We start from the raw sequence: 25671 nt of genomic DNA, 5'->3' as shown, positions 1-25671 counted from the left end.
ACGGCGTTGTCACGTGATACCCGTTTCTTTTCTCAGCGCGGCTCAGGATCGACCAATCACATGTCTAATGATCACTTGTAATGACTTCATATGGATAAAAAATAAATAAAATCATTTTTAACAGCTTGCTAGGGTAGATATCTATTCATGTGACAGGTGACAAGCCTTTAAAATAATAATTAAAAATATGTGCATATTGTGCAGAGTGAATTCGAATGAGCTTCCCGAGGCTCCAAACGCCCCCTGAAGGAAGCCAACTGTAAATGTAAATTGTAAACATTTCTTTAGATCCACTTTCCAATTATTTCTCGAATCGAATTACATCGAATGTGTCACTCCCACCAGTCAGCCACCAGCAATGCACGAGGATGAAAGCGTTTTGATCGCAGGGTCTTGTAACATAACATAGGCGGATCTCGCGTAGCGTTATTTAACGCGCCCACCTGCACTGTATATAGAATACATTTTCAACGGCGTCTTCCTGGTGGACCAGTAAACGATGGACCTGCACATCTTGGACCACAGGTTAAGGGTCACTTGTATCAGCAAATCTGGTCTGGAACATTATACCCATCCTCTGATCAAACTGATATTTCTAAGAAACAGGACGAGGTAAGAACAGTCAACGCCTGTATGAGTTTGCAAACATGTTATTGCGCGTTTGATGATGCAATTAATATATCTAGTCTAGACACCAATTCAAGTACATAGTTTGCAGTGTGTTCAACTGCAACTTAAGAGCCTCACCCTGTTTTGGTTAGTTTGGAGAAATGATAAATAACCAAATGATGTCAAATCATGCACATGATGAGGCCTTTGTAAGCTTACAGTTGCACACTGATATAACGTTAGCTAAAAGGAAGCTGTTTTCATTAAGTGAGCAATTTCTTGTGCTCAGCTTTGTAAATGACTTGAAATAATGTCTGTAGGCTAACTCAAACCTAGTGTGCTGCCTACCTGGACAACATACTTGGGCATGCAGGTTTTGACATGCATCTAATAAGTTACATTTTTATGCAAACCTCGCGTTAGAGTAAATTAACATGGGACAAAATAAAACTTTTTCAATGTATATGCATATGCATTTATACAATGCATTTCCTAAGTAGAGTGTGGAATACGCATTTCACAGTTAACACATAATTTGTACTGCAACATCAAAACATTACTTTTGTCTGGGTTAATGTGTTGAGTTATACTCTAAATTTTACACTTGAATAAAAGTTTGGGTTTGGGTAATGTTTTACTAAATGGCACACATGGAGTGACATCTATGGAAAAGGAAGATTGTTGGCAGGGTTGTTTTTCTTTTTCTTTCTTTTTTTACAATGTGATTGTAAAATGTCACCGATGTAAAGGGGATAGTTCACCCAAAAAGGAACATTTTGTAATTTACTCACCTTAGAGTTGTTCTAAATCTGTGTGTTTCTTTCTTTTGCTGAGCACAAAAGAAGATATTTTGAAGAATGTTGGTAACCAGACAGTTGACGGTAGCCACTGACTTTTTTTTATAGTATTCATATTTTTTTTTTTTTCAACTATGAAAGTCAATGTGCGTCGCGTGACTTTAGTATCTGCTTAATGCCATTGAATTGGCTGTTTTTTTTTTTTTTTCAAGTCTGTGGAGACTTTCAGGATTGGATCCCATAGAGCTTGGAAAAAGCTTGTGTTTGTGTATTCAGTATGCCTTTTCTGGTTCGTTCAGCCATATCTTGTTGAACTTTCCAGAACCTTGAATGCTACAGATAATGCTCCAGAGTTTAGCATATCACTTCCTAAGCCTAAATCTAAGCCCTTTTTAATGCAGAAATTAAAGGTATAGTTCACCCAGAAATTCTCTCACCATTTACTCACCCTCATATTGTTCCTAAAATACATTCCTCTATATTCAAAGTCTTCTGAAACAATACATAGCTTTCGTGAAATAAAATGCATGTTTTTTTTTTTTTCTCTGAAAATCCAGTGAAACTGTAGCTTCCTAAATATAGTGCATATTCAAACTTGCCATGCCAATTTCAATCATTGGCTATCTTTCCATCCAAAGTTGTGAATTTAGCTTATTTGCAAAAGTGGAATATCACATAAATCATTTGCGAATAAAGCGCAGTTTCCATCCCGTGTGTTCAAGAGAACAAAATCATCACTTCTTGGGAAATTGATGCAAAATATCTGTAATAAAAATGGAAGTTGGAATCGGGGAAACCACTGTGGCTTGTTTTCCTACATCATAAATGACTCAGAGTGTGCATACGAAACGCAATAAACACTGTCGTGTTATCTTGCGTTCAGATGCATTTTAGACGCTTCTAGGTGGTCATTATACCAATTATCATTGGTACATTGGTCATTATACCATTATATCAGACTTTGGCCTAGGTATTTCTGAATGACCAAACCAACAAATGCTGTGCAATAAAACTGATCCACTGGTTAGTCCAGTGAAGCAAAGACATGTTAGTTTTTTGATGCGCATCGAGGGATTTATGTGTGTTTCCATTGTAGTTTATGCGCATGTCGGCTTATCGGATAAAAAAAAAAAAAGTATCCTCCTAAATTGAGTGCATACGTAAGAGTTTTTAAAAAAAAAATGTATTGATGCGCATCTTGGCGTTTCCATCCAGTTTTTTTAATGCAACATCCCAAAATGCACATACAAATAGATGGATGGAAACATAGCTTGACACCAAGCAGCATTGGTTCTTGATGTTATGATGGTAGGTGGTGACAAAAAATTCATTTTTGGGTGAATATGCTTTCAAAAGTCAGAAGGGGTGCTCACACAAATACAAGATCTCATCTGTTAATGTTATTTTCTCCACATGTACAGCTATGAGCACAGTGACTAAAATCTGCATTCAAACGTTTTAAACGTGTTAAGATGAAATATTACATGGATAAATAAACTTTTAGTCATAGACTACAATCATGGCCAAGTATTGACAGTGACATAAATTTTGTGTTTCACAAAGTTTGCTGCTTCAGTTGTTGTAATGTTGATTCAATTTGTTTCTAGATTATTGTGCAGATTGATCAGATGCATTTGAAATAATTGCAAAAAGCTTCATTGGCCAAAAAACTTTATCACAAAAACCCAAATTTCACAGTTTTTTAGCCCTGGCACAAGTTGTTTGATAATAACATAATTTCACTAATCATATCATCAGCAAATGGTAAAGTGTTAACAAGTATTAGGGTACATTTACACAACAAGATATGCTTAAAATGTAGATGACACCATTGTCAAAACGATCCCCATTCACACGGACCCACGGACCCGCGAAAACGACTAAAAATGCCATTTTCTGCTGCCAGGCCATTAGATGGCAATGAAACACTAGACTGAACACGTGATACGCATGTGCGTGACGTCATTGTCTTTAGAGATTCGCCTTTTTGTTGTTTACACGGAGACCATTTTCAAAAACTAGCACTTGGAAACCCGTTTTCAAAAGTTTGCGTTTTCAGGCACCCAAAACGCCGTTGTCGTGTAAACAAACGGTCAAAATGCATAAAAGTTTTATGTTTATAGTTGAAAACGGTGTCATGTAAACAGACCCTTAAGTCAAGTAAAATCTCATCATTCTGATTGGATTACTAGAGCAAACTGATTGCTATAAAAGGAGGGAAGAATTGCTTCCAATCATTGTGTTCTTGTGTTCAAATGGTTACATCCAAACATCATCACATGCAAAAAAAATTGCTACAAAGATTATTGCACCTGAAAGAGCCATTTACTGGATCATCAAGAGCTTCAAGCGGAGAGGTTCACCTGCAGTTAAGAAGGCTTCAGGACGTCCCAGAGTGTCTAGCAAGCACCAGGACGTCTCCTCCTGACTCCTCAATATTAATATAAGCATGTCAAAAAGGGCTGCAAAGATGCCACTTCTCTCAAAGAAAACAAACATCAGCCTGAAATTCTGCAGGTGGTACAAGGATGGGACAGCAGAAGACTGGTGCAAAGTTATTTTCTCTAATGAAGCCCCCTTCTGACTGTTTGGGACATCTGGAAAATTGATTGTTTGGAGAAGAAAAGGTGAACGCTACCATGAGTCCTGTGTCGTGCCAACTGAGAAGAATCCTGAGACCATCCATGTGTGGGGTTGATTTTCATCTAAGGGAGTGGGCTCTCTCACAATTCTGCTCAAAAACCCTGCCATAAATGGTATCAAAACGTCCCGCAGAACAACTTCTCCCAACAACCCAGGAGCAATTTGGTGATGATCCATGCATTTACCAGCATGATGTCACAAGGCAAGAGGGATTATGAATTGGCTCGGAGATCATAACTTTGACATTTTGGATCCATGGCCAGGCAACTACCAGGATCTTAATCCTATAAAGAGCTTGTGGTCAATCTTCAAATAGCGATTGGGCAAACAGAAGTCCACAAATTGTGATCAACTTCGGACACTAATAAAGCAAGAATGCATCACCATCAGTCAGGGTTTGTCCCAGAAGCTGATATCCAGCATGCCAGAGCAAATTGCAAATTTTTTGCAGATATTTTTTTTTTTTTTTTTTGACAATAAAAGCCTTTAAAACTTCGGAAATACAAATCATGGATTTCCAGTATACCATAGAAACATGTGAAAAATAATCTACAAACACAAAATTTAGGTCATTGACAATACTTTTGGCCACAGCTGTACATGATTAATTGAAATAAAATGAAATTGCAGTTATGGCTTTGTGCAATTATCAAATTGCAAGGGCTCTGATTTAATTAAATATATGCATGCGTCTCAGAGTGAAGCTCGACACTGTGCTCTTACACACATCTGCCAGTGTTTGCAGCGGTTTAAAGCGGCTTGGCTCTGTAGTAAATAAGCAGATGCAGTAAATGCCGTAGTAAATAATTAGCTCTAAATTTTGAGTCACTTTAACATGCATTTGGGAACACAACATGGCCAACCATCTTTCAAAACTAGAAATGAGGAGCATTTTTCAGCGTTTTTTTTATCTTTGATGGTTTAACTTATATGAGTATTATAATTTTTTTCTTCAATATGCAATTTTTATTTTACAATGAAATATTACAATAGTAATATTTGTTTTTTAGTAATTTCTGTCTGATGCTCCCAGCCATGCTGTCATGACTTATCGTGCTTTCTTTGTGCTTGGCCCCTTAATTGCTGCTTGCAGCTATATTTATTATTGTAATGATGATGGTTGCACTATTTTAAGGTGACGTAGTTACATTGTACTTACTCAAATAAGTACTGAGTAATATTTATTAACTATATCTACTTAGTGTTACTGTTAGGGTTGGGGTTTGGTTTAGGGTTAGTTACTTGTAATTATGCATCATTTACTGTTATTACTATAGTAAGTACATGTAGTCAGTCACGTGTAACTGCTTCACCTTAAAACAGTGGTTCTCAAAGTGTTGGATTGCAGGGGGGGGCGCAGGAGATCAGCAGAAAAAAAACAAAAATAAACAGCCGTTGCAACAGCATTCAAGTGCGTAAAAAATAAAGTGGCATCAGATTTTTTTTAAAGGTTTAAAGGGGGGCGTGACAAAAAAAGTTTGAGAACCACTGCCTTAAAATAAAGTGTTACCTTATGATATAGCCATATTGATATATAATCACAAAATTTTGGCCAAATTGTGTAGCCCTACAAACAAGTACAGCAAACCTGGAATTTTGTTGAATCGAATTTTAAATCGCAATCACAATTTTTGTCAAAAAAAGACAATGCATTGTGTATCTGTATCAGTGTACTGGATCATGAATTATTTCTTAAAGTGACAGCAGCCTAATATTCCTGCGGTCTGTTTTTAATATTAATCAAACAAAATAATTTAATATTAATCAACAAAAGATGAGAAAATCACTCGCTGCTCTTGACTGAATAGCTTTTGTACGTTTTATATTGATTAATCTTTAATTAAATACAGTGAAGATTATGTGCGGTGTTATTTTACATTTGATTACTTTATTGAATATATGTACCTGAAATCTATTGTTAGATACCTAAATAACCTGAAAAGCATGGTTTATTTTATTTGTATCTTTGTTCTATTTTATTTATTTGTGCTGTTGCTTGTAATTTGATTTTGTTCTTATTTTCTTTATTTTTATTTGACAGTAGTCAAATAACATAGCACATACCGAACCGAAACCGTGACCCTAAAACCGTGATAAAAACCAAACTGAGTAATTTTAACCGTTACACCCCTTACTCTGCAGTAAATACTGTATTTGTAAAATTACACGCATACAAATAATTCACATAATTATTAGTGAATGATACCCATTGTTACTTTTCTCATGAACGTGCATAGGAGAACTAGGGTAAAATAAGGATTTAACAGTTAATAATGACTTAAATCTATTTTCTGACTTGGAAAGACTTTGAATAGAGTGCACCAATATAGAAAACATGCATAGTTCCCTCTCTTTTCTCACCGTTCTGGAGGATGTTGGTTTAACACCACTCCTATGTTTTCTCTTTTTTCTAGAAGGCTATGGAACTCGTACAGGAAGTTGAACCCTGGGAGCTCTAGATGTTGTTAGGAAGTGTGAGACTAGCTGACACAATGCTGCTGTGCTGAGTTAGCCCTGAGGGTGGGGATGTATTATTTTCCTTCTGTTTGGCCCCTGGATTGATGTGCCTAGTCATTGGGGTCCGGATTGTATTCCGCTGAGTTGCAGACAGCACAGGAATCAGCTGCACTGGGCCTGTGGGTCGTGTACAGCAGCTCTTCATTCAAATAAGGGCTGGTGCACTGGTGGTCTGATAGTGTTTCAGTCTTCTTTAACTGCAGTAGTTAATGTGAAAGTTAATCAGTGCTGTGCACCATGCTAGCGGACTGAGAACTGACGTCAAAGCAAAGTTTCTTAGTGGTTTCTATTGCAAAAATAAATAAATAAAATTGCTACACAAAACTAATGTTTGCAAGCACTTTCAGTCATCATCCATTGTCATTGCACAGGAAAAAAAAAAAATTCATAGAATAATAAAGTCATACATGTTTGGAATAAAATGGTTTATTATGGTAAATTATGCCAGAATTTATTTTTGAGTGAACTTTAAGGGTGTTGTGAGGTCACAAATGTAGTATGACAAAGTTGAGAATTAATTATAATAGTATTCATTAGCCTAACTATTCGATCTTTTTGTTTACCTTTTTTGAGTGTAAATGTATAAAGGTATCACCTTTCAAAAGTTTGTGGTCAGCAATTAATTAATTTATTTTTGTGAAGAAATTAATATTTTTATTCACCAAGGGTGGATTTAAAAATAATCATATTTTAAGCTTTCTATTCATGATTTTCTTTCATGATTTCCAAAAAAACATTAAGCAGCACAGCTGTTTTCAACATTGATAATAAGATGTTTCTTGAGCAGCAAATCAGCATTTTAGAATGATTTCTGAAGGATCATGTGACACTGAAAACTTCTCAACTTTGAAATGTATTAAAATAGAAAATTTATTTTCAATTGTAATATTTCACAATATTGTTTTTTTTTGTGTGTGTATTTTTGATCAAATAAATGTGAGCATTTTACTTGTTCAAAAAAAGTAAAAAATCGTACAGACCCCAAACTTCTGAAAGGTACAGTAGTGTATTTTTTTTAACTTAATAAATTAACGTTATTAGAGTACATGACTGCTGTACATAACTATCATATCAATATTACTGTATTATCTTTGGTTTCAGTTCAAATTCATGACCCAGTCTTAGATTTCATTTGCACAATTCAACAGCTCAAGAGTTTTTTTCCCATGATTCCCAGCTGCTTCTCAGCTCTGTGGCTCTAAGACAATAGATCGACTGAATGAAGTGGAGCACGTTGTTCTGGGTTCCTGGACCGGCCCCTAAAATATTTGGGTCAAACCCCATCGTGAAGAAAGCAATTCACACGAACACACATTCTTGCAGAACTCTTCACCTCAAATTGATCAATCGCAACACCAGTTCAGCATCAACCGAAGTGCAGAATCGGATGAATGAATTTCAGATGTTGGCTCTAACTTTCAGTGAAAGAAAAAACAGCTTTCACTTTTTCTGCAAAAGGGTCTGATTTGGTTTCTCTCTCCATCCCACGCCTCCCTGCTGGAACACTCTTTACAACAATCTGCCATTGTTTTTGTCTGTTTATGCAATGTCTGATCTGTCTGTTTTGCGTGTTTTTTTCTCTCTCCCTTTATTTGTTTTCCCTCTCTCCTGTGGCTTTTCTCTTTCTCTCACAGATGCAAATTTTTCAGCCTCACAGAAACTCCGGAAAATTACACCGTTGTCCTTGATGAGGAGGGATTTAAAGGTAACACACACACACACACACACACACACACACACACACACACACACACACACACACACACACACACACACACACACACACACACACACAAACTGCTCCCCTAATTCTCTTGTGTTCAGTTGATGATGACACACATTGCCATGGAATGTACTGAGAATTATATCATTTCTTTTTTAATTCTGTGTTTGTGGTAATTATATGTTGTCAACCTTTGATCCTGGGGATTCATAATCTGACATTTCACACTGTACATTTCTAAACCCCGGGTTACTGTTCTTATTTGCATATATGCAGTGTGAACAGCCATGATTGGATAAATACAGCGGCAAAAATATTCAGCTAGCATATTCAGTACTTAAACACTTTCTATTTTTGTGACTAAATTCAAGTTGAAATCAGTCTTTATTTGATTCATTACTTGAAACTGCATTGAATTGTGAAGAATATGGAAATGTGATATGCTTGAACAAGACGGACAGAATAATGCTTTCCATGATTTACTTTGCAGATAAAAAGGTTCATTATTCAAAATGATGCTGTTTGTATTTGAAGCAATAAAACATTAATTATATAAAAAAACACAATAATCAGTTCTTGATTTTTAAGATCTTAATCTCTACTAGCAGCACACACTAATCATTCATTTCATGAAATATTAATAGAAAACATGAAATATTGATAATTATCATTACCTTCTACTATGTATAAAATATGTTGCTAAATATATATTTATAAATTATAAATGTATTGAAAGAACTCTCATGCTCACCAAGGCTACATTTCTTTGATCAAAATGATATTTAAAAAAAAAACAAAAAAAAACAGCAATATTGTCAAATGTTATTACAATTATTAAATCTTTTTTTGTTTGTTGTAATTATATTTTATATGTAATTAATTAGTTTAGTAAATTATTATTATTATTTTAATAATAATTTAAATTATTTTAATTTAATATATTTTAAATGCAATTTATTTTTTGTGGTGGGTGGTGGCATCACTCCAGTATTTAGTGTCACACATTTTTTTTCTAAAAAATCATTCTAATATGCTGATTTGTTTTGCTGTTTAATATTTTATGAAATTCTTTGTAACTTAAATATAAATGTCTTTGCTGTCACTTTTAATAAATTTATTCAGCAAAGACACATTCAAAGTATAATTTTTTTAAATGATTTTTTAATTTATTTGAACTTTACTATTCATTTATTTATTATCATTAATTATTAGCAGGGCAAATGCAAATCTGAACTACTGACCCAATTAGACCAGCAGAAAAATATCCTGGTTTTTGTTGATCCCTGAAAAGATTCTCAATGCCTCAAATGATCTCTATTGACTCTGGAGCATTGATCAGTGAACAGGTGGCCAGTACACCGAGTTCTTGGCTGTTAGTATCGAGCCCCTCTGTAACCCTGTCCTTTGCCTCTGATCCAAACAGCTGTTTCCTCTGTGCTGACAAACCCCTGCGACTCTACAGCAAAAACCTTTTCCTCTTCTCATAGTCTACAGGAAGGCAAAACAGACTATATAGGAACAAAGTTTCAGAGGCAGTGTTTGTTTGCAGGTGTTCTGATACGAGAGCGAGATGTTTTCTTTCATTTTGAGAGGTCTGCATGTCTAAGACGTATAATCCTGTGCAAGGTGTTAATGGGTTACAGAATCACCCTGTTCATTTCTGATCTCTTATGCTGACAAAGTGCATGCCTGCCCACGAAGACATTTGCAACTTCCTGTTGTAATTCTGTGAATAATTATAGACTCTGGATTGGTTAAAGTGTTAACACAATCAGTATGTGAGAAATAACTTCCTATTGTGCTCTGTGGTTTAGTCTGTCATACTGTAATTTCATTAGACTAGTTTCATTGCATAAGGTAATGCAACTATATTTTTACATTTATCTGAAGAAAATATGAGTTCTGTTTGCTTGTGCAAAACTCTCTGCCATGATGCTAGAGTTTGTTTGCTTATTGGCTTAAGGTCCAAAAAGATCCCAAGATGCACTACTGTTCACAAGTTTGGGGTCAGTAAGGTTTTTTTGGAAAGAAGTCTTTTGTTCATCAAGACTGCATTTGTTTGATAAAAAAAACATCATATTATTGTGAAATATTATTACATTTTAAAAATGTTTTCTATTTGAATATTCTTGAAAATTACATTTTTTCCTGTGATCAAAGCTGAATTTTCAGCATCATTACTCCAGTCTTCGGTGTCACATGATCCTGCAGAAATCATTCTCAAATAACATTTCTTATTATCAATATTGGAATGTGTAAACTATTATTTGGTGTATAGATGATTATTATTAGAGCATTTATTTTACATAGTAATAATTTGTTATGTTTTAAATTATTTTACTCTCACTTTTGATCAGTTTAATGCATCCTTTCTGAATAAAAGTATTAAATTCTTTCCAACAATTACTGACCACAAACTTTTAAACTGTAATGTATCGCATCAATCCACCAAGTAAAATCACCCTATGATTCGGTGCAGAATGAGTTTCTCAATGAAGTTCTCCACTAAAAATATGGTGTTTTCTCTACAAATGTCGTAAAATGTGTTTGGATTGTAAAGGAAATGAATGTAAACCTGGTATATTTGATTGATACGGACTGATCCATCATCCTGTTCTTCCAGAGCTACAGCTGTCCGAGCACTTACAGGTGGAGGGCTCTACTTGGCTCCCGCTCAATGTCGTCTCCAATGGCAACGCCTCCAGCAGCTCACAGGCCGTGGGTGTCACCAAGATCGCCAAGTCCGTTATCGCTCCATTGGCTGAGCAGCATGTGTCCGTGTTCATGCTCTCTACATATCAGACCGACTTTATTCTGGTAAGCGAGTGTGTTGTGTCTCTGAGATCATTGGCTATGTTTCCATCCACCTATTTTTCTGCAAATTTTGGATTATCGCCAATTATTTTGGAAACGCCAAGGTGCGCATAAATTCTAAATATTTATCTTATAAGACATGCTCCTAAACTACGATGGAAACACATTTCCGAATAAATCTCGGAATGCGCAACACTACACTCAAGTGACTTTGCCTCAAGAGTGGATGTGATTGGATAACTGGACTTACCAGTGGATCAGTTTCATTGCACAGCATCTGAAAATTTAGTTTGATTTGGTTTAATTTCATGTTTCACATGATTGAATTCCAAGGGCTCGCATATTTCTTCACTGAACTTCCACGACACAAATTGGCACTCGTTATAACAGCGGAAACAACTTAAAGTACTCCGTCATTTTTAGTCATACAGATAAGAGTAAAGGCCTTGCACACGGAGTCCAAAATTAGCGTCCGAAATTTTCGCACGTTAAAAAATAAATACGACCCCACGTTATGTCAATCACGCTTACACACTGCCTCTGAAACTTTCGTCCATCATAAAAAAATTCGGATAAGGTTCGATTTTTCTGCATTTTTCGCATCCATAGCAAGCATTTTGAATGGTGTTTTGACAATTCAGAGCCACCGAATCACGAATACGAAAAAAACGAAAAAAAATCTGACTCAGTGTGCAAAGACCTTAAGACATCATTCGTCTGTTTTTGTCATTGTACACTCACAATAAAAGCGAATCATTCTGCTTTTATAAAATAATGCCGCTTTCTGCCATCCCGGTTTCCTTTCCTTGAAGTTCGTGGAGCGCGTACTAGCAAGCTCTTGCGTGCCGTCTAAACTCCTCGGGTGCTTCTCATTTCTTATTTGTGCATCCTCGTTTCTTTTCCTCGTGTCTTAGCTCCACCCCCTCAGGATGCAAGGGAAGGATACATCTGTGTTTCCTCGCTCATGACTCCTCATGAAGCTTCCTCGTTTCTTTTGGGAATTGAGATGCCCTTCAAAATGGCTGAGTTCAATCAGTTTCCGATGAGTGAGGAAACGAGGAAGCATCTGAGTATTGAGAAGCACCCATTGTTTTGGGTTGGTGCATAGATCCTCTCTTCTTCTGCTCTTTTTCCTGTTGTGGCGGTTAGCAAACAGCATTGCATTAGCACGCGTGCTCCATTCTGTATTGGAGTGTGGATCACCTGTGACTGACTGTATTCGCTGTCTGACTGTTTGCACCGAACCGTGACGAATAGACAAATGTTCAGGACGAATACATGTACCGTTACACCTCTATTGCATTCCCAAACACCAGCATAGCATGACAGAGTTTATTGCATTTCGTCTGCACGTTCTGAGATGCAAGTCATTTATGATGTAGGATAAAATAGCCACAGTGGTTTCCCCCGATTGCAGACACTTCCATTTTTATTACAGCAATTTCCCAGGAAGTTACCATTTTGTTCTCTTGGAACACATTGGATGGAAACTTTATTCGCAAATGTTTTATGCAATATTCCAATTTTGTGCACAAGTTAAATTTGCGTATAACACACACATTTCTTATTCAAGCCTATCAGCAACTTTCCTAAAAATAATTGGATGAGTTTAGGCTGGAAGTTTTGTGTCAGTGACTATCCTTAATATTTATTCTTGCATGTCATAACCCTCAAGTAGGAGAAGTTGGAGCTTCCATAAACTTTCCAACTTAGATGTAAATGTGAACTTTATTTATTTTAGATATTGATAATTGATAACTCTATCATGACAGGAACGCAGCAGTATTATTTTATAATTATTTGTATGTAATTGTTGCTTATTTGTTGTTGGGGGAAAAAAAAGCTTTGTGCTGTGAATGTGATTTACTAAGCAAAGAAAGCAACAAACACAGAAGTGGAGCCGGCGGACATTTGGCTGAACCCAGAGACACAGAACAGTGTTAATAAATGAAGTATTAAGGAAACATGTTCTAACATCAAACACACCTGCTTGTTGTAAATGTTTTACAATTTTATGACCCCCTTTTGTTTTTAATAAGTTGGTAGATGTGTAATGAAAGTGATGATGTCTGGACATTTATGTGCTAGAATCAGAATTTTTTTCTTTTCTTTTTTCTGAATCCTTGACCTTGATTTCCAAAAAAAAAGAAGAAGAAAAAAAAAAAAGACATTTAGAAGAAAAACCAAATAGTCACCCACCGGGGGGGTGCTACAACAACAACAACAACGTTAAAGGTGCCCTTGTCATACATTTAAGTACTGAGAAATATGAATTAACTACATGCACTTACTATATAGTGTTATGATTAGGTTTTGGTTTAGGGTTATGCATAATTTATAGTTATTATTATAGTAACTACATGTACTGTAACATCTTTAACAAGGACACTGTAAAATAAAGTTTTGCCTTTTTTTATAACAAGTGCTAACACATGCTAAAACTGAAGTACCAAAGAAACATGGCCGCCTCAGGGAGTGCTGTTAGGAGTTTTATATAAAAATGTATTTGATCAACTTACTGAACTGGATGTTTGTGTTTTAGGTGCGAGAGAAAGACCTGTCGGTGGTGGTGGAGACTCTAGTGGAGGAGTTTAATATTTTCAGAGAAGAGGGGGGAGAGTCAGTGCCTGTCCACAGTCAGGACGCCTGCAACGGCCTTCAGCGAAACGGAAGAGAGGGTGAGACAGCGCATAAAGGAAAGGCATATATAATTTGTTCAAAGTTTGGGGTTGGTATGATGAAAGTAGTCTCTTATGCTTACCAAGACTGCATATATTTGATCAAAAATACAGTAAAAACTTTATTATTGAGTAGTATTACTACAATTTAAAATGACTTTGAATATATTTTAAAATTAAATCTATTCAATTTTTATTGCCACATGATCCTTCAGAAATCATTCTAATGTGATGATTTCTTCATTGATAATCATATTATTATCAATGTTGAAAACCCTTGTGCTGCCTAATATTGTTATGGAGACAGTAATATATATATATATATATATATATATATATATATATATATATATATATATTTCTAGTATTCTTTGACTAGTAGAAAGTACAAAAGTACAGCATTTATTTAAAATAGGAATATTTTGGAATATTTTACTGTCCCTTTTGGTCAATTTAATGAATCCTAGATGAATAAAAGTACTTAAAAAAATCATACTTGCCCCAAGCTTTTGAATTGTAGTGTATTCTTCACACATCTTGCCCTTAAACTTTTTTTTGTTGTTTTTGTTTTGTTTTGAAGAGGACAAATAATGTGAAATGTATCTTTTTAAGAATAGTTCATTATACTATGGAAACATATTGTAGTTTTAATATTTCAAAACTTCCTCCCTGGTATAAAAAGATCTGGGGGCAGATTTACCAACATCTTTAAAAAAACGGTATTAAAAAAAAAAACTACTGTCAGGATTTACTAAAGACACGCAGTGAGGAATTAGCACTGAAAAGGTGCGGACAGGGTTAATTTTGCGGCTGACCGCATTGCAAATGCATTTGTAGGCGTTTTCCTTTCAGATGCAAAATGTATGGGAGGAAAGTATTTAAATGAATCATGCAAGGTGATTTACTAAGGTCTGCGGTTGTCAATTTACTGGTATTTGCGGCATTATTTACCACCTCAAAAAAGCATGTCTGAAACCAGACTCTAATTTGCACTGCTCTTGGTAGATTGTCATTATGGAAATGATCCGGCTGCGTCTGTGTTCTTTATTTTGCGCGTCGTCAGTGGATCACGCTCAGAACTTTCCACTTCCATCGGCGCTTTTACGGGATTGCGTTCTCACTTTGCCCTGTTTAGTAAATCTGGCTCCTGATGTCATTAACACTTGACCGCACCCTTTTCTTTGAATAATTCATAATTGTACCAGTGTTTTGTATTGACACGTTGATTCAATACCAGCTAGTACATTTAAACAAGTATTGGTATTCCAAGTGGTAGTATTGTTTTTGACATTTTAAAGTGTTATTTTGTGTGTGTTCAGTTCCGCATGCAACAGTTCATCCAGTGCTGATTCCTGAGAATCAGTTTTGCGTAATGAGTTTGGATCCGGATACTCTGCCAGCGATCGCCACCACCCTCATAGATGTTCTGTTTTACTCAAACAGGTATGAAACACAGGCATGCAGTGATGCTGTTTTCACTGCTTTGAATTTTGTATTTCATTTCCACCTGATTGGCACCAACAATACCAGGCCCAAATTGATTGGTATTTACTGCCACCAAGAGGCGTCTTTAACTAATTTCAGTTTATCACACAATTTGCCCGCTTGTATAACTTGCATACTGTAAGTTGTCTAACGTCACATGACCAAACCTGAAACTGGTCTCATCACAACCGCTTGTTGGATAAAGTGTTAACAGCAGTATGAACAGTGTTGCCAACTAATTTTCAGGAGAAGTTGCTAAAGCAAGATCAATTTGTTGCTAAAAGTTGCTAAATGACGTAGTGACGTCATTGCGCTATGACGTCATTACGTAATCGCAACGCAACACTACGCCATTATGTCACACGTTTATTATTTGAAATGCTAATTTAGATTTGTTTGTAAAAAATAAAAATAATAATAAAAAAATATATATAAATAGGCATATATATATATATATATATAATATATATATATATATATATATATATATATATATATATATATATAATTATATATAATGTATACATAGGCCTACATGCATACAGTATTTGTAAAAGTAGGGTAATACAAACAACACTTTTTCATGATCAGATTTTTTCATTTTTAAATACAACATTGATATTGTACAGTTAAACACTTTACAACTACATTTAATGTAGGCTATTTTCTTATCAACCAGTGAAACATGAAATGTGTTTAAACTATTTTGCCAAAAATGCAAAATGCATGCTACTGCTGCTGCTGCCGCCCGCAGCCTCTCTGCCTGGCTATATAGACCAGCCCCGCCCCTGCGCTCGTTGTCTTTTGTTTTCCGGTTTTCACAGCGATTTCCACAGGAATTATGAATGAACCGCTCTGTCTATTTAGCTAGCTTGTACGTGTGTTGTTTGGATTAGAATCACTTTCCAAAAGTTGCTAAAAGTTGCCAAATAAATAAAAAAAATTGCTAAATTTGTTGCTAGGTGCTTTTTAAATAAAAAGTTGCTAGGGTAGTCTGAAAAGTTGCTAAATCTAGCAACAAAATTGCTAAGTTGGTAACACTGAGTATGAACTGACCGCGATATCTATGGACTTTTAAGATAATCAGCTAACCTACAGAGTTATTTTTCTTTGTTGGCATTTTCTTTGATTTAATAAAAAATAATTTAGTGTAAAAAAAAAAAAAAAAAAAAACCCTTTTAGATAATAATCTGGAAATGCGCGGGACATTAGTTATGCCCATCTTTGCTCGCTCCTTTTGAAGTTATCTTGATTAATATTTTATATAAGACCTGCAACACAAAGACATAGAAGAGTTAGCCAAAAAGAATTCTCCCAAAAAAACAAATTGCTTGTTTCATGTCAAGGGATAAGTTGAATCATGTGAAATATGTAATCGAGTTACATTTCAAAAACAATTTTATATATATATATACAGTATATATATATATATATATATATATATATATATATATATATATATATATATATATATATATATATATATATATATACAGTACATGTCAAAAGTTTGGAAACATTATTTTTAATGTTTTTGAAAGAAGTTTCTTCTGCTCATCAACTCTGCATTTATTTGATCAAAAATACAGGAAAAAAATGTAATATTGTGATATATTATTACAATTTAAAATAATTGGTTTTCAATTTATTATACTTTAAATTATCATTTATTTCTGTGATGCAAAGCTGAATTTTCAGGATCATTACTCCAGTCTATCACATGATCCTTCAGAAATCATTCTAATATGATGATTCATTATCAAAGTTGGAAACAGTTCTGCTGCTTAATATTTTTTCATAACCTGTGATACTTTTTTAGGATACTTTGATGAATAAAAAGTACAAAAATTATAATAAAAATAAAAAAAATAAGCAAATTTTTTAAAAATAGAAATCTTTTGTAACAACAATATACACTACTGGTCAGTAATTTTTTTTCTTTCTTTTTTTGAAATAAATCAATACTTTTATTCAGCAAGGATGTGTTAAATTGGTAAAAAGATTTATATTATTAAAAAATATCTTTTTATTTTGAATAAATGCAGTTCTTTTTAACCTTTTATTCATCAAATATATTAGGCAGCAGAACTGTTTCCAACACTCATAATAAATCAGAATATTAGAATGATTTCTAAAGGATCATGTGATAGACTGGATGTCACATGTGACACTGAAGAAATGGAGTAATGATGCTGAAAATTCAGCTTTGCATCACAGGAATAAATTATTTTTTAAAGTATATTCAAATAGAAAACTATTATTTTAAGTTGTAAAAATATTTCACAATATTACTGTTTTTTTTTTCTGTATTTTTGATCAAATAAACGCAGCCTTGATAAGCATTAGAGACTTCTAAAAAAATGTAATATATAAAAAAAACCTGTAATGTTTCCAAACATTATAATATATATATATATTTTATAATATATATATTTTATAATGTTTGGAAACATTACGTTTTATATATATGAAATAAAAATATATCCCATTCCAAACTAATCCATTTATTGAAATAACAAAAATTAGCATTTTTATGTGTGTTGTTTTCATTGAGTTTTTTTCATGCATTTTTCTCCTGCAGTCCTAAAGAGGGCGCCAGTGTTGATCAGGACATGGAATGCATCAAGTTCTTCTCCTTCTCTCTGATTGATGGATACGTCTCCTTAGTGATGGACACAGAAGCACAGAGACAGTAAGACCCTCACAGAGTCATGAATGGGTGATATCAAAGCTTTTTTAGTTGCAAATTTCAATAAAAAAACCCAATGTGTGTTTGTGTCAGATTCCCAGCTGACCTTCTCTTCACCAGCTCCTCTGGGGAGCTCTGGAGGATGGTGAGAATAGGAGGGCAGCCTCTCGGCTTCGGTGAGCTTTCTTTTAGACACGTTCAAAGGCACCATGTAATCAACATTCCCACAATGCATTACAGTTAGCTCAGTAAAAGAAAAGAAAAAAATAATGTACTTGTGGTATAATTCATTCAGCATTGCAAGGTATCAATATAAAAATTCACATTTTAATAATTTTTATTTTATTTTTATTCTAATAATTGAAAAAGTGCCCCAAATATGTTTTTTTAAAGGTTCCTAATTGTTTTGGAGTTTCTTATGATAGGTTTACATGCATCCAAGGTCAAAAAACACTCTTAATGACCTCACAACATACATTGCAGCATCACCTCTTTTCTCAGACGCTTCTATAAAGGATTCGGTCTCTCTAAACCCCTCTTACTCTGCTCTGATTGGTCAGATGACCCAGTCTGTTGTTATTGGTCTACCGCTTACAGTGCATTTCGAAAACCAAACATCCATTACCATATCTGAATTTCAGCTCTGGATCTTCCTCAGCACTTGATTCACAGTGATATGGACAGTTACGATGGCGTTGGTTTTACTGTATCAATTCGAGGCCGAGTCCTCATCCTTTGGAAGTGTGTGAAAAGTGGATTTGCTTTCACAGCGCAGAAAACAGCATCTCCTCGACATGTTGACAACACAAACCAAACTCTTCCAGTCTCAGCTACAACTATAGTGTCTGAGGGCGAGTCAAACTACCAAGTAGACGTTGTTCACGGGCAGTCAATGAAGACCTGGCATTATGCAAATTTGTTAATAATTGTCAATAACTCCATTTATCATGCACTTTGATCTTTAAAACTTTCCAGACCTTTTACATTTACAAACAGCTATATTACACGCTGCATGACATTATATATCCGAAAAAGCATAATGGGGCACTTTTAAAGGTGTAGTATGCAATTTCTGAGAATTGTTGTTGACCACTGTTGATATTTGTAATCAACCCAATCAAACACACCCCTCCATTCATTGCTACACCCTCAAAATTCACAAACATGCAAATTAAATGCATATTTGAGCATAAATTCATGTTTGTGCTATTTTAACTAAACATTGATTTGTCTCAAGATGCACACCAGTAATGCTTTTTTTTTTTTTTTTTTGTAAGGCACATTTATAAAAGCTACTTGAATGTCCTAACTCAGGGTTCACCAATCTCGGTCCTGGAGGGCCGCTGTCCCTGCAGAGTTTAGCTCCAACCAGCTCCAACACACCTGTTTGAAAGTTTCTAGTATGCCTAGTGAGACCTTGATTAGCTGGTTCAGGTTTGTTTAATTGGGGTTGGAGATAAACTCTGCAGGACAGCGGCCCTCCAGGACCGAGATTGGTGAACCCTGTCCTAACTGAACTAAGGAATAATTCTGTCTTAATCTAAACCCTGTCTGTGAAACCAAGCCATTAAGGCGAGACACGGCAGGCAAAAACATACATTTTTTATGCAGTGGTCAGTTTTGAGATTTTGGGCTAGTTTACTCCTTCAATATGTGTTCTTTCAAGCTGCTATAAAGAAAACGTTGAAAATATACATTAAGATGTTTATTTTATTACATTTTGTTTACTTGCGGCAGTAAGTTTCTCCCGAATTTACCAGGAAGTTTGCATTCAAACGCGTCGCGCCGAGCTCCGTCTGTTTACTGAAGTCTGTCATGACCGGTATCGTTGTAAAGCTCTGAGTCTCCTGCACAACGCTATGTAACCCAAATATGGGCATTTCCTTTCTATCAGTAACCAATCGTGAATGTCCAAAGGGGGATTTAAAGTAAAGACGATTTCTCATTTAGAGTTATTTAAATCTTTAACTGCCGTTTTCTCAAAATGAGTTTTTGTCATTCTACAGTACAAACATCTCAGCCTATGTAGCACCTGTGTACACCAAACTTTCCAGTTATACACTTAGCAGTATTCTGAAGATATTTTCAGAGGGATTTGTTAATAAATCATTCCTGGCCTGATTTATGTGACATTTTAATAAAAAAAATATGGCGAAAATCAATTTTTTTATGGCTATGGACAGTATATTTTGATTTCCTAGGTAATGAAAGCATATATCCTGAAATCCTGAGTTTTTATTTTCATCTTGTGTGTAAACAAAATGAAAAAAGAATTTTACACCTGGTTTTATCATATGGTCAGATCTATCTACCGAAAATATATGCAAAACCGTGCATATTTAATGAGATAATGCCTAATTTGCATAATTAAACATACAAATTTCTAAAACTTGTAATACATTTTTTTTATATACTTGTGTAAGTAATCAACTGAGGAAGTTTAATGGTCTCACCTTAAATATTTGTTTACATGCATGTCATGTGACTGTGAATCTGCAAATGTGTTGTTAAAATATTGAAATATTATATTAAGTCAATATTTGACGGCAAAGGTGTTAAGCTGACAACAAAAGTTTGGGAATCTCTGGTCTAAAATTGTGAGTCTCTCATTCACTTTACACGTAGTCAACGTTTTGTATGACACATAGTTGCTGACTATGACGAGCATTCAAAATCAGTCACTTAATATTTGTGTGGAAACTGTGATGCATATGTTCCAGGGTTATTTTAGAATGAATATAACGAGTTTTTAGTTAGGATGCCTATGTATATAAATTAGGCGTGTCCCCGACTATGGATTGTCATAGTCGAATCAGAATCGTCAAGTCTTGCCTATAGTCGACTAATAGTCGAATCATGTGTATGGGGCTGGGGGCGGAGCTTTAACATTTCAAAGCCGCGATGTACAGAAAATCACACAAAGATATAGAAGAAAATGTATAAAAACATTTTGGATCAATAAAACTAAGAAATAACATAAATAACTCCAGAAAGGCCACACTGCAGACAGGATTTGCATTTCACATCAAATCAAATTAAATCGGCTTAATTACCTGTGCGAGCAGGCTCTAAGTACAGCACAACATCGATGCACCGAAAAAATAAACAATTAATGTACTAAATTAAATTAGAACAGAATATACCTTTCCAATAAATAAAAATACAAAACGAAATACATCAGAATCAAGTCACAAGATGAGCAAATGTGTGCAAAATGCCTAAAGTGCAGGGGAACATATATTCAAAACACAAGCCACAAATAGTTAGATTAGATAACCCTGACAGATCAATAAATAAAATAAAAATAAAGAAATTATTCAAATAACGATAGTAGCCAGAATTTTCAACTTTGTCTTTTTAACTGCAGAACAACAATAAATGCTAAACTGGAGTGGCAGTCTTTTTAGCTAAAAATGTTCACAGCATCCAAAAATCAAATTAGAACTGGCTGAAAAGTTTTGAAATCACTTGTACCCTACCTGATCGAGACAACAAATACAGGCTTTCACTCTGTCTGTGTCTGTTGGAGTCTTTTGTGCACGCAGATAAAATAGATTCTAAAACACTAAACGTGAAAAACGACTTAATCTCCTAAAATAGTTCAATTAAAATATCAAATTATGTAAAGAAAACGCTTTACTATAGGAGGAACGCATTGCGTTCATATTCTGGGTTCATCTGCTTATCTGCACATAGTATGGATTCTTAATAAAGTGTGTACTGTGTACATGCATTAAGCCACGATAAAGTGCCTTTTAAAAGTTTTAAAAGCTTTTTTCACGGTAAGCATTTTAGAATGTCCCGTGGAAAACCAACTTGTTAAAGTTTTCCTGATGCTAAATCCAGCCTTGGAGAATATCCTTTCTGATGGTTTACATTCACACTTTAGATTTTCTTATCCCAGACATTGTTAAAGATATAAATCCTTGCCGCCAAGACGCTCCTCTGTCGGACACGGATTGAAAGTGAAACTTATGCTTATTAAAAGCTTCTTTCTTTGTACATTTTTATATACAGCATTATCATAATAGGCTGAATATTAACGTATTGACAGGAAACGGTAGTTCTATGTGAAATCAGACATTGAGTGCCCTCATATAGCCAAAGTGGCATGATCCTCGTTTCATAACACCTCTGCGAAGATTCGACCGTGAGATCGGTAGTCGAATCAGGCTCCTCCAATCGAAGCATCGAATCTTCGCCTATTCGGGGTCACCCCTAATATAAATGTAATGTTTTTCTTACTGATCCAATCAGTCATACAATAACGAAATTTGTTTAGCTGGGCGATAGAAGAATAGATAAAATCTGAAAGTTTGATTTATTCCAAATATTGACTGTTATCTCACTCTCGGTCTCCTTTTGCAGATGAATGTGGGATAGTTGCTCAAATCTCTCAGCCTCTTGCAGACAGTGATATATCAGCGTATTACATCAGCACCTTCAGCTTTGATCATGCTCTGGTAAGTTTTATATTTTCTCTCTCTCTTTTTTTACACATAATGCTTGAGCTCTATGTAATAGTTAACCGATGTGGGTTTTCCACACATCTAGAGATCAGGGTGCCCAATGTTTAATATAATACAAAATAAGTGCATTATTAATTTGGGTTTATTATGTGATTACTGACATTACAGTCTAGAATGCATAGTTTAGTGCATTTATATTTAGTAGATTTGAATCATTTTTGATATTTACGTGACATTGACCAACGGGAGGACAAGTGGTTGCCTAATAATCAGCAAACAGAAGAATTTCAGAATCTGCTCTGACTGGACGATTTCTGCAACACCGCCTTTGTTTATTTCCATTATGTCACGTGTTAAATCATTTTCATGTTCTTTTCCACTTTTCCTGGAAACCCATAAGAATTTTAGCAGAAACGGTGTCTGGTTCCCTATTGGTCACAGGTCATTCTTACTCATCATCAGATCATCAGCTTTATCATCTGATATTAAAATGTATTGCATGGACCCTTTTCACAGACTGTGATTATCAACATAACAAATCTAGCAAAGTTTTTAATATTTAAATAATAACGCTATACTTCGTGTTATATTACCTTGGCTGTAAATGTCAGAAAAAAATTGTCAACATTTTTAGGGTGTTTCTATTACAATGGCTGAGGGAGTGACGGCAAATTTGACATGACTTTCTCTCCATTATTGAATTTTTTTTTTTCTTCTTCTGGAAAGTCGTGGAAATGGTATCACAGATTTCTTTTTCTTTTGCTAATGCAAATACAAAATATGTTTTCTGTTGTCTCCCATTCACCGCTATAGAAGTTTACCCAACTACTGTATGACAACTTCTGCTTCTGAGAACACCGGATATGTGAATTGCATGACTGTACATGTCTATTACATGACTCTCTGGAATACTTGATTCTGATTGGTCAATCACAACATTTTTGTATAATTGACCATTGTCTCAGTCAGCCAATTTCTTAATTGAGCTAGTTTCATGTTTCTCCTCTATCTCTTTCTTCTCATAATAAATTAAAGATTATAAAATATATATATAAAAAAAGAAAAAAAAAAATATATATATATAATACATATATACCGTTCAAAAGTTTGGGATCGGTAACATTTTTATCAAAGCATCCTTAAAAAAACATTGTACATACATAAACATTTCTTGAGCAGCAAATCTGCATATTAGAATGATTTCTGAAGGATCATGTGACACTGAAGACTGGAGTAATGATGCTGAAAATTCAGCTTTGCATCACAGGAATAAATTTCATTTTAAAACATATTCAAATAGAAAACAGTTATTTTAAGTTGTCATAATATGTAACAATATTACAGGGTTTTTATTTTTAATTAAATAAATTTGGTGAGCATAAGAGACTTCCTTTAAAAACATTAAAAATCTTACAGATCCCAAACTTTTAAACGGCAATGGCTTACATACCCTCTGTTTTTGGAACCGAAAGTTGAGGTTATCCGCTTGTCACATAACCTGCTTTCTGGAATACCCTGATCCAGGTGAGTATGAGATGATGCGTCTCTGTTTACGCCAATCCTAAAAAAAAAAAACGCTTCATACGAGAAAACTGTTGTTCAGTTTACAGCATGTCCCCATCCCTAACAAATATTGCATTTTTGGATGGGATGTGATCATCCCTGTGTTTTTGTGTCATCTAATTCGCAACCTTTTTTTGCCTCAGGTGCCCGAAGAAGATATTGTGAGCGTGACCGAGATGCTTCAAGCTCAGAGGAAAGACATCTCCAGTTGAATGCATCTTCAGCTTGAAAAGGACCTTCACGGTGGATCTTGCCACTAACACAGTATTATTCCACATGACCAGAGGTGCTTCAGTCACTGCATTTGAGATCTTGGGTTTGCAGAAACAGCAGTGCTGATTAAATCCCATTACTGAGAATCAAAGTATTTACATGACTGATTTGAAAGGACATTGACGTAGCTTTTTAATGCTAGACTGTTTGAAGCACTTTTTTTCTCAATGGAATTGTAAGATTAGAGGACGCTATTGATTTTGGACGTTTATTTCTTAATTTCAGGGGTAATTATAATGCATAACCAGAAATCCCTGTTTGGTTTACCTGCTGCCATTATGTTCTGCAAAAAAATACTTTGAGTATTGCACAAGTCTTCCAGTGTTGTCAGAATCAGTTTTTTTTTCTTTTTCTTTTTTTTACGTAATGCTGTTTGAGGTCAAGCAAAAGGAATTTTAATCGGTGTAGCAACTTATGGTGTCATTTAAACATTGCACTTAGAAAAGCAGTTACTGATTGTGATAATACTGATTACTATTAAATGAGCATTTCTAGCATATCGCAAATACTGAAGTCAAACCGTTATGAGGGATCTCGTTTAATTATTTTGCGAGCTCTAAACATGCCCAGCTCTAGTGTGGCCTTAAAGTTTCATTTGCTATTTGTTTAATGTCAGAATAGGCTGCTGTTTTGTGACCTATTTTGGTCACTACTAGTGAACCAAGCACAGATATATACACAAATCGATAGTTCATTTAACCTTTTGATTGGGGCCCAAAAATAGCTTTTAAAATTACATTGAAAACTTTTTCCAGCTATCTTTATAATGAGCTAATGGAGAATCTCAGCTGCAGGGGTTCACGCAATGAGAAATGCACTAATTGATTTATATTTTGTTGGCACAATCACTAATAAATCCAGGAATCAGATCTGGTAAATGAATGAAGCTCTTTCTAGACAGAAATATATCTTTGTTACAAATAAGCTCAATGTTTTGGAAGAGCTGCTGAAACAAACACTAGCATAAATGTATAGAATATTGTGTGTGTGACTCTGCATTTGCTAACACTTTTTTATGTTAACTTTTTTTCTTTATATGGTGATAGTGTTTTCAGGGCACTAAAGCAGCATTAGAATAATTGTCAAAGTGCTTTTTGAGATCACGGTTTAAAGAAAATTGTATATTAAGAAAATATTTGTTACTACAATGCCATAAAGGAGCTATTTTCATATGTTCATTTTTATCTAATTTCTACAATATTGGCAAAGACCAAGGTTACTGGTGTGTAAAAACTTTTTGATTGTATAGGTGAGTAAAGATTCTGAGCATTTGTTATTCTTCCTTGCTTTTTGTAGACTTGGTGCATTTAACTAATTTCATTTTTGGTACATTTTATACAGTGTCAAAGGAATAACATACATAACACATTTGTAACTGCTGCTGCTTGATCAATAAACAATTATAAAAATA

The 25671-nt window shown here is 34.7% G+C and overlaps 1 protein-coding gene across 1 annotated transcript; it reads left to right on the top strand.

Moving 5' to 3' along the window:
• Positions 1 to 307: 307 nt before the first annotated feature.
• On the top strand, positions 308 to 25671 carry castor1 (cytosolic arginine sensor for mTORC1 subunit 1). The gene is made up of 9 exons (XM_081366983.1): positions 308 to 612; positions 8201 to 8271; positions 10913 to 11106; positions 13646 to 13781; positions 15101 to 15224; positions 17848 to 17958; positions 18049 to 18131; positions 22324 to 22418; positions 24131 to 25671. Exons 1-9 carry the CDS (start codon positions 500 to 502, stop codon positions 24197 to 24199), a joined length of 996 nt encoding a protein of 331 aa, XP_081223109.1. The 5' UTR covers positions 308 to 499; the 3' UTR covers positions 24200 to 25671.

Source organism: Scardinius erythrophthalmus (genome assembly GCF_964197995.2).
Source record: "Scardinius erythrophthalmus genome assembly, chromosome: 5".
Taxonomy (NCBI): Eukaryota; Metazoa; Chordata; class Actinopteri; order Cypriniformes; family Leuciscidae; genus Scardinius; species Scardinius erythrophthalmus.
The sequence above is the reverse complement of the archived record's forward strand: the minus strand, read 5'-3'. Positions and strand labels throughout refer to the sequence as shown.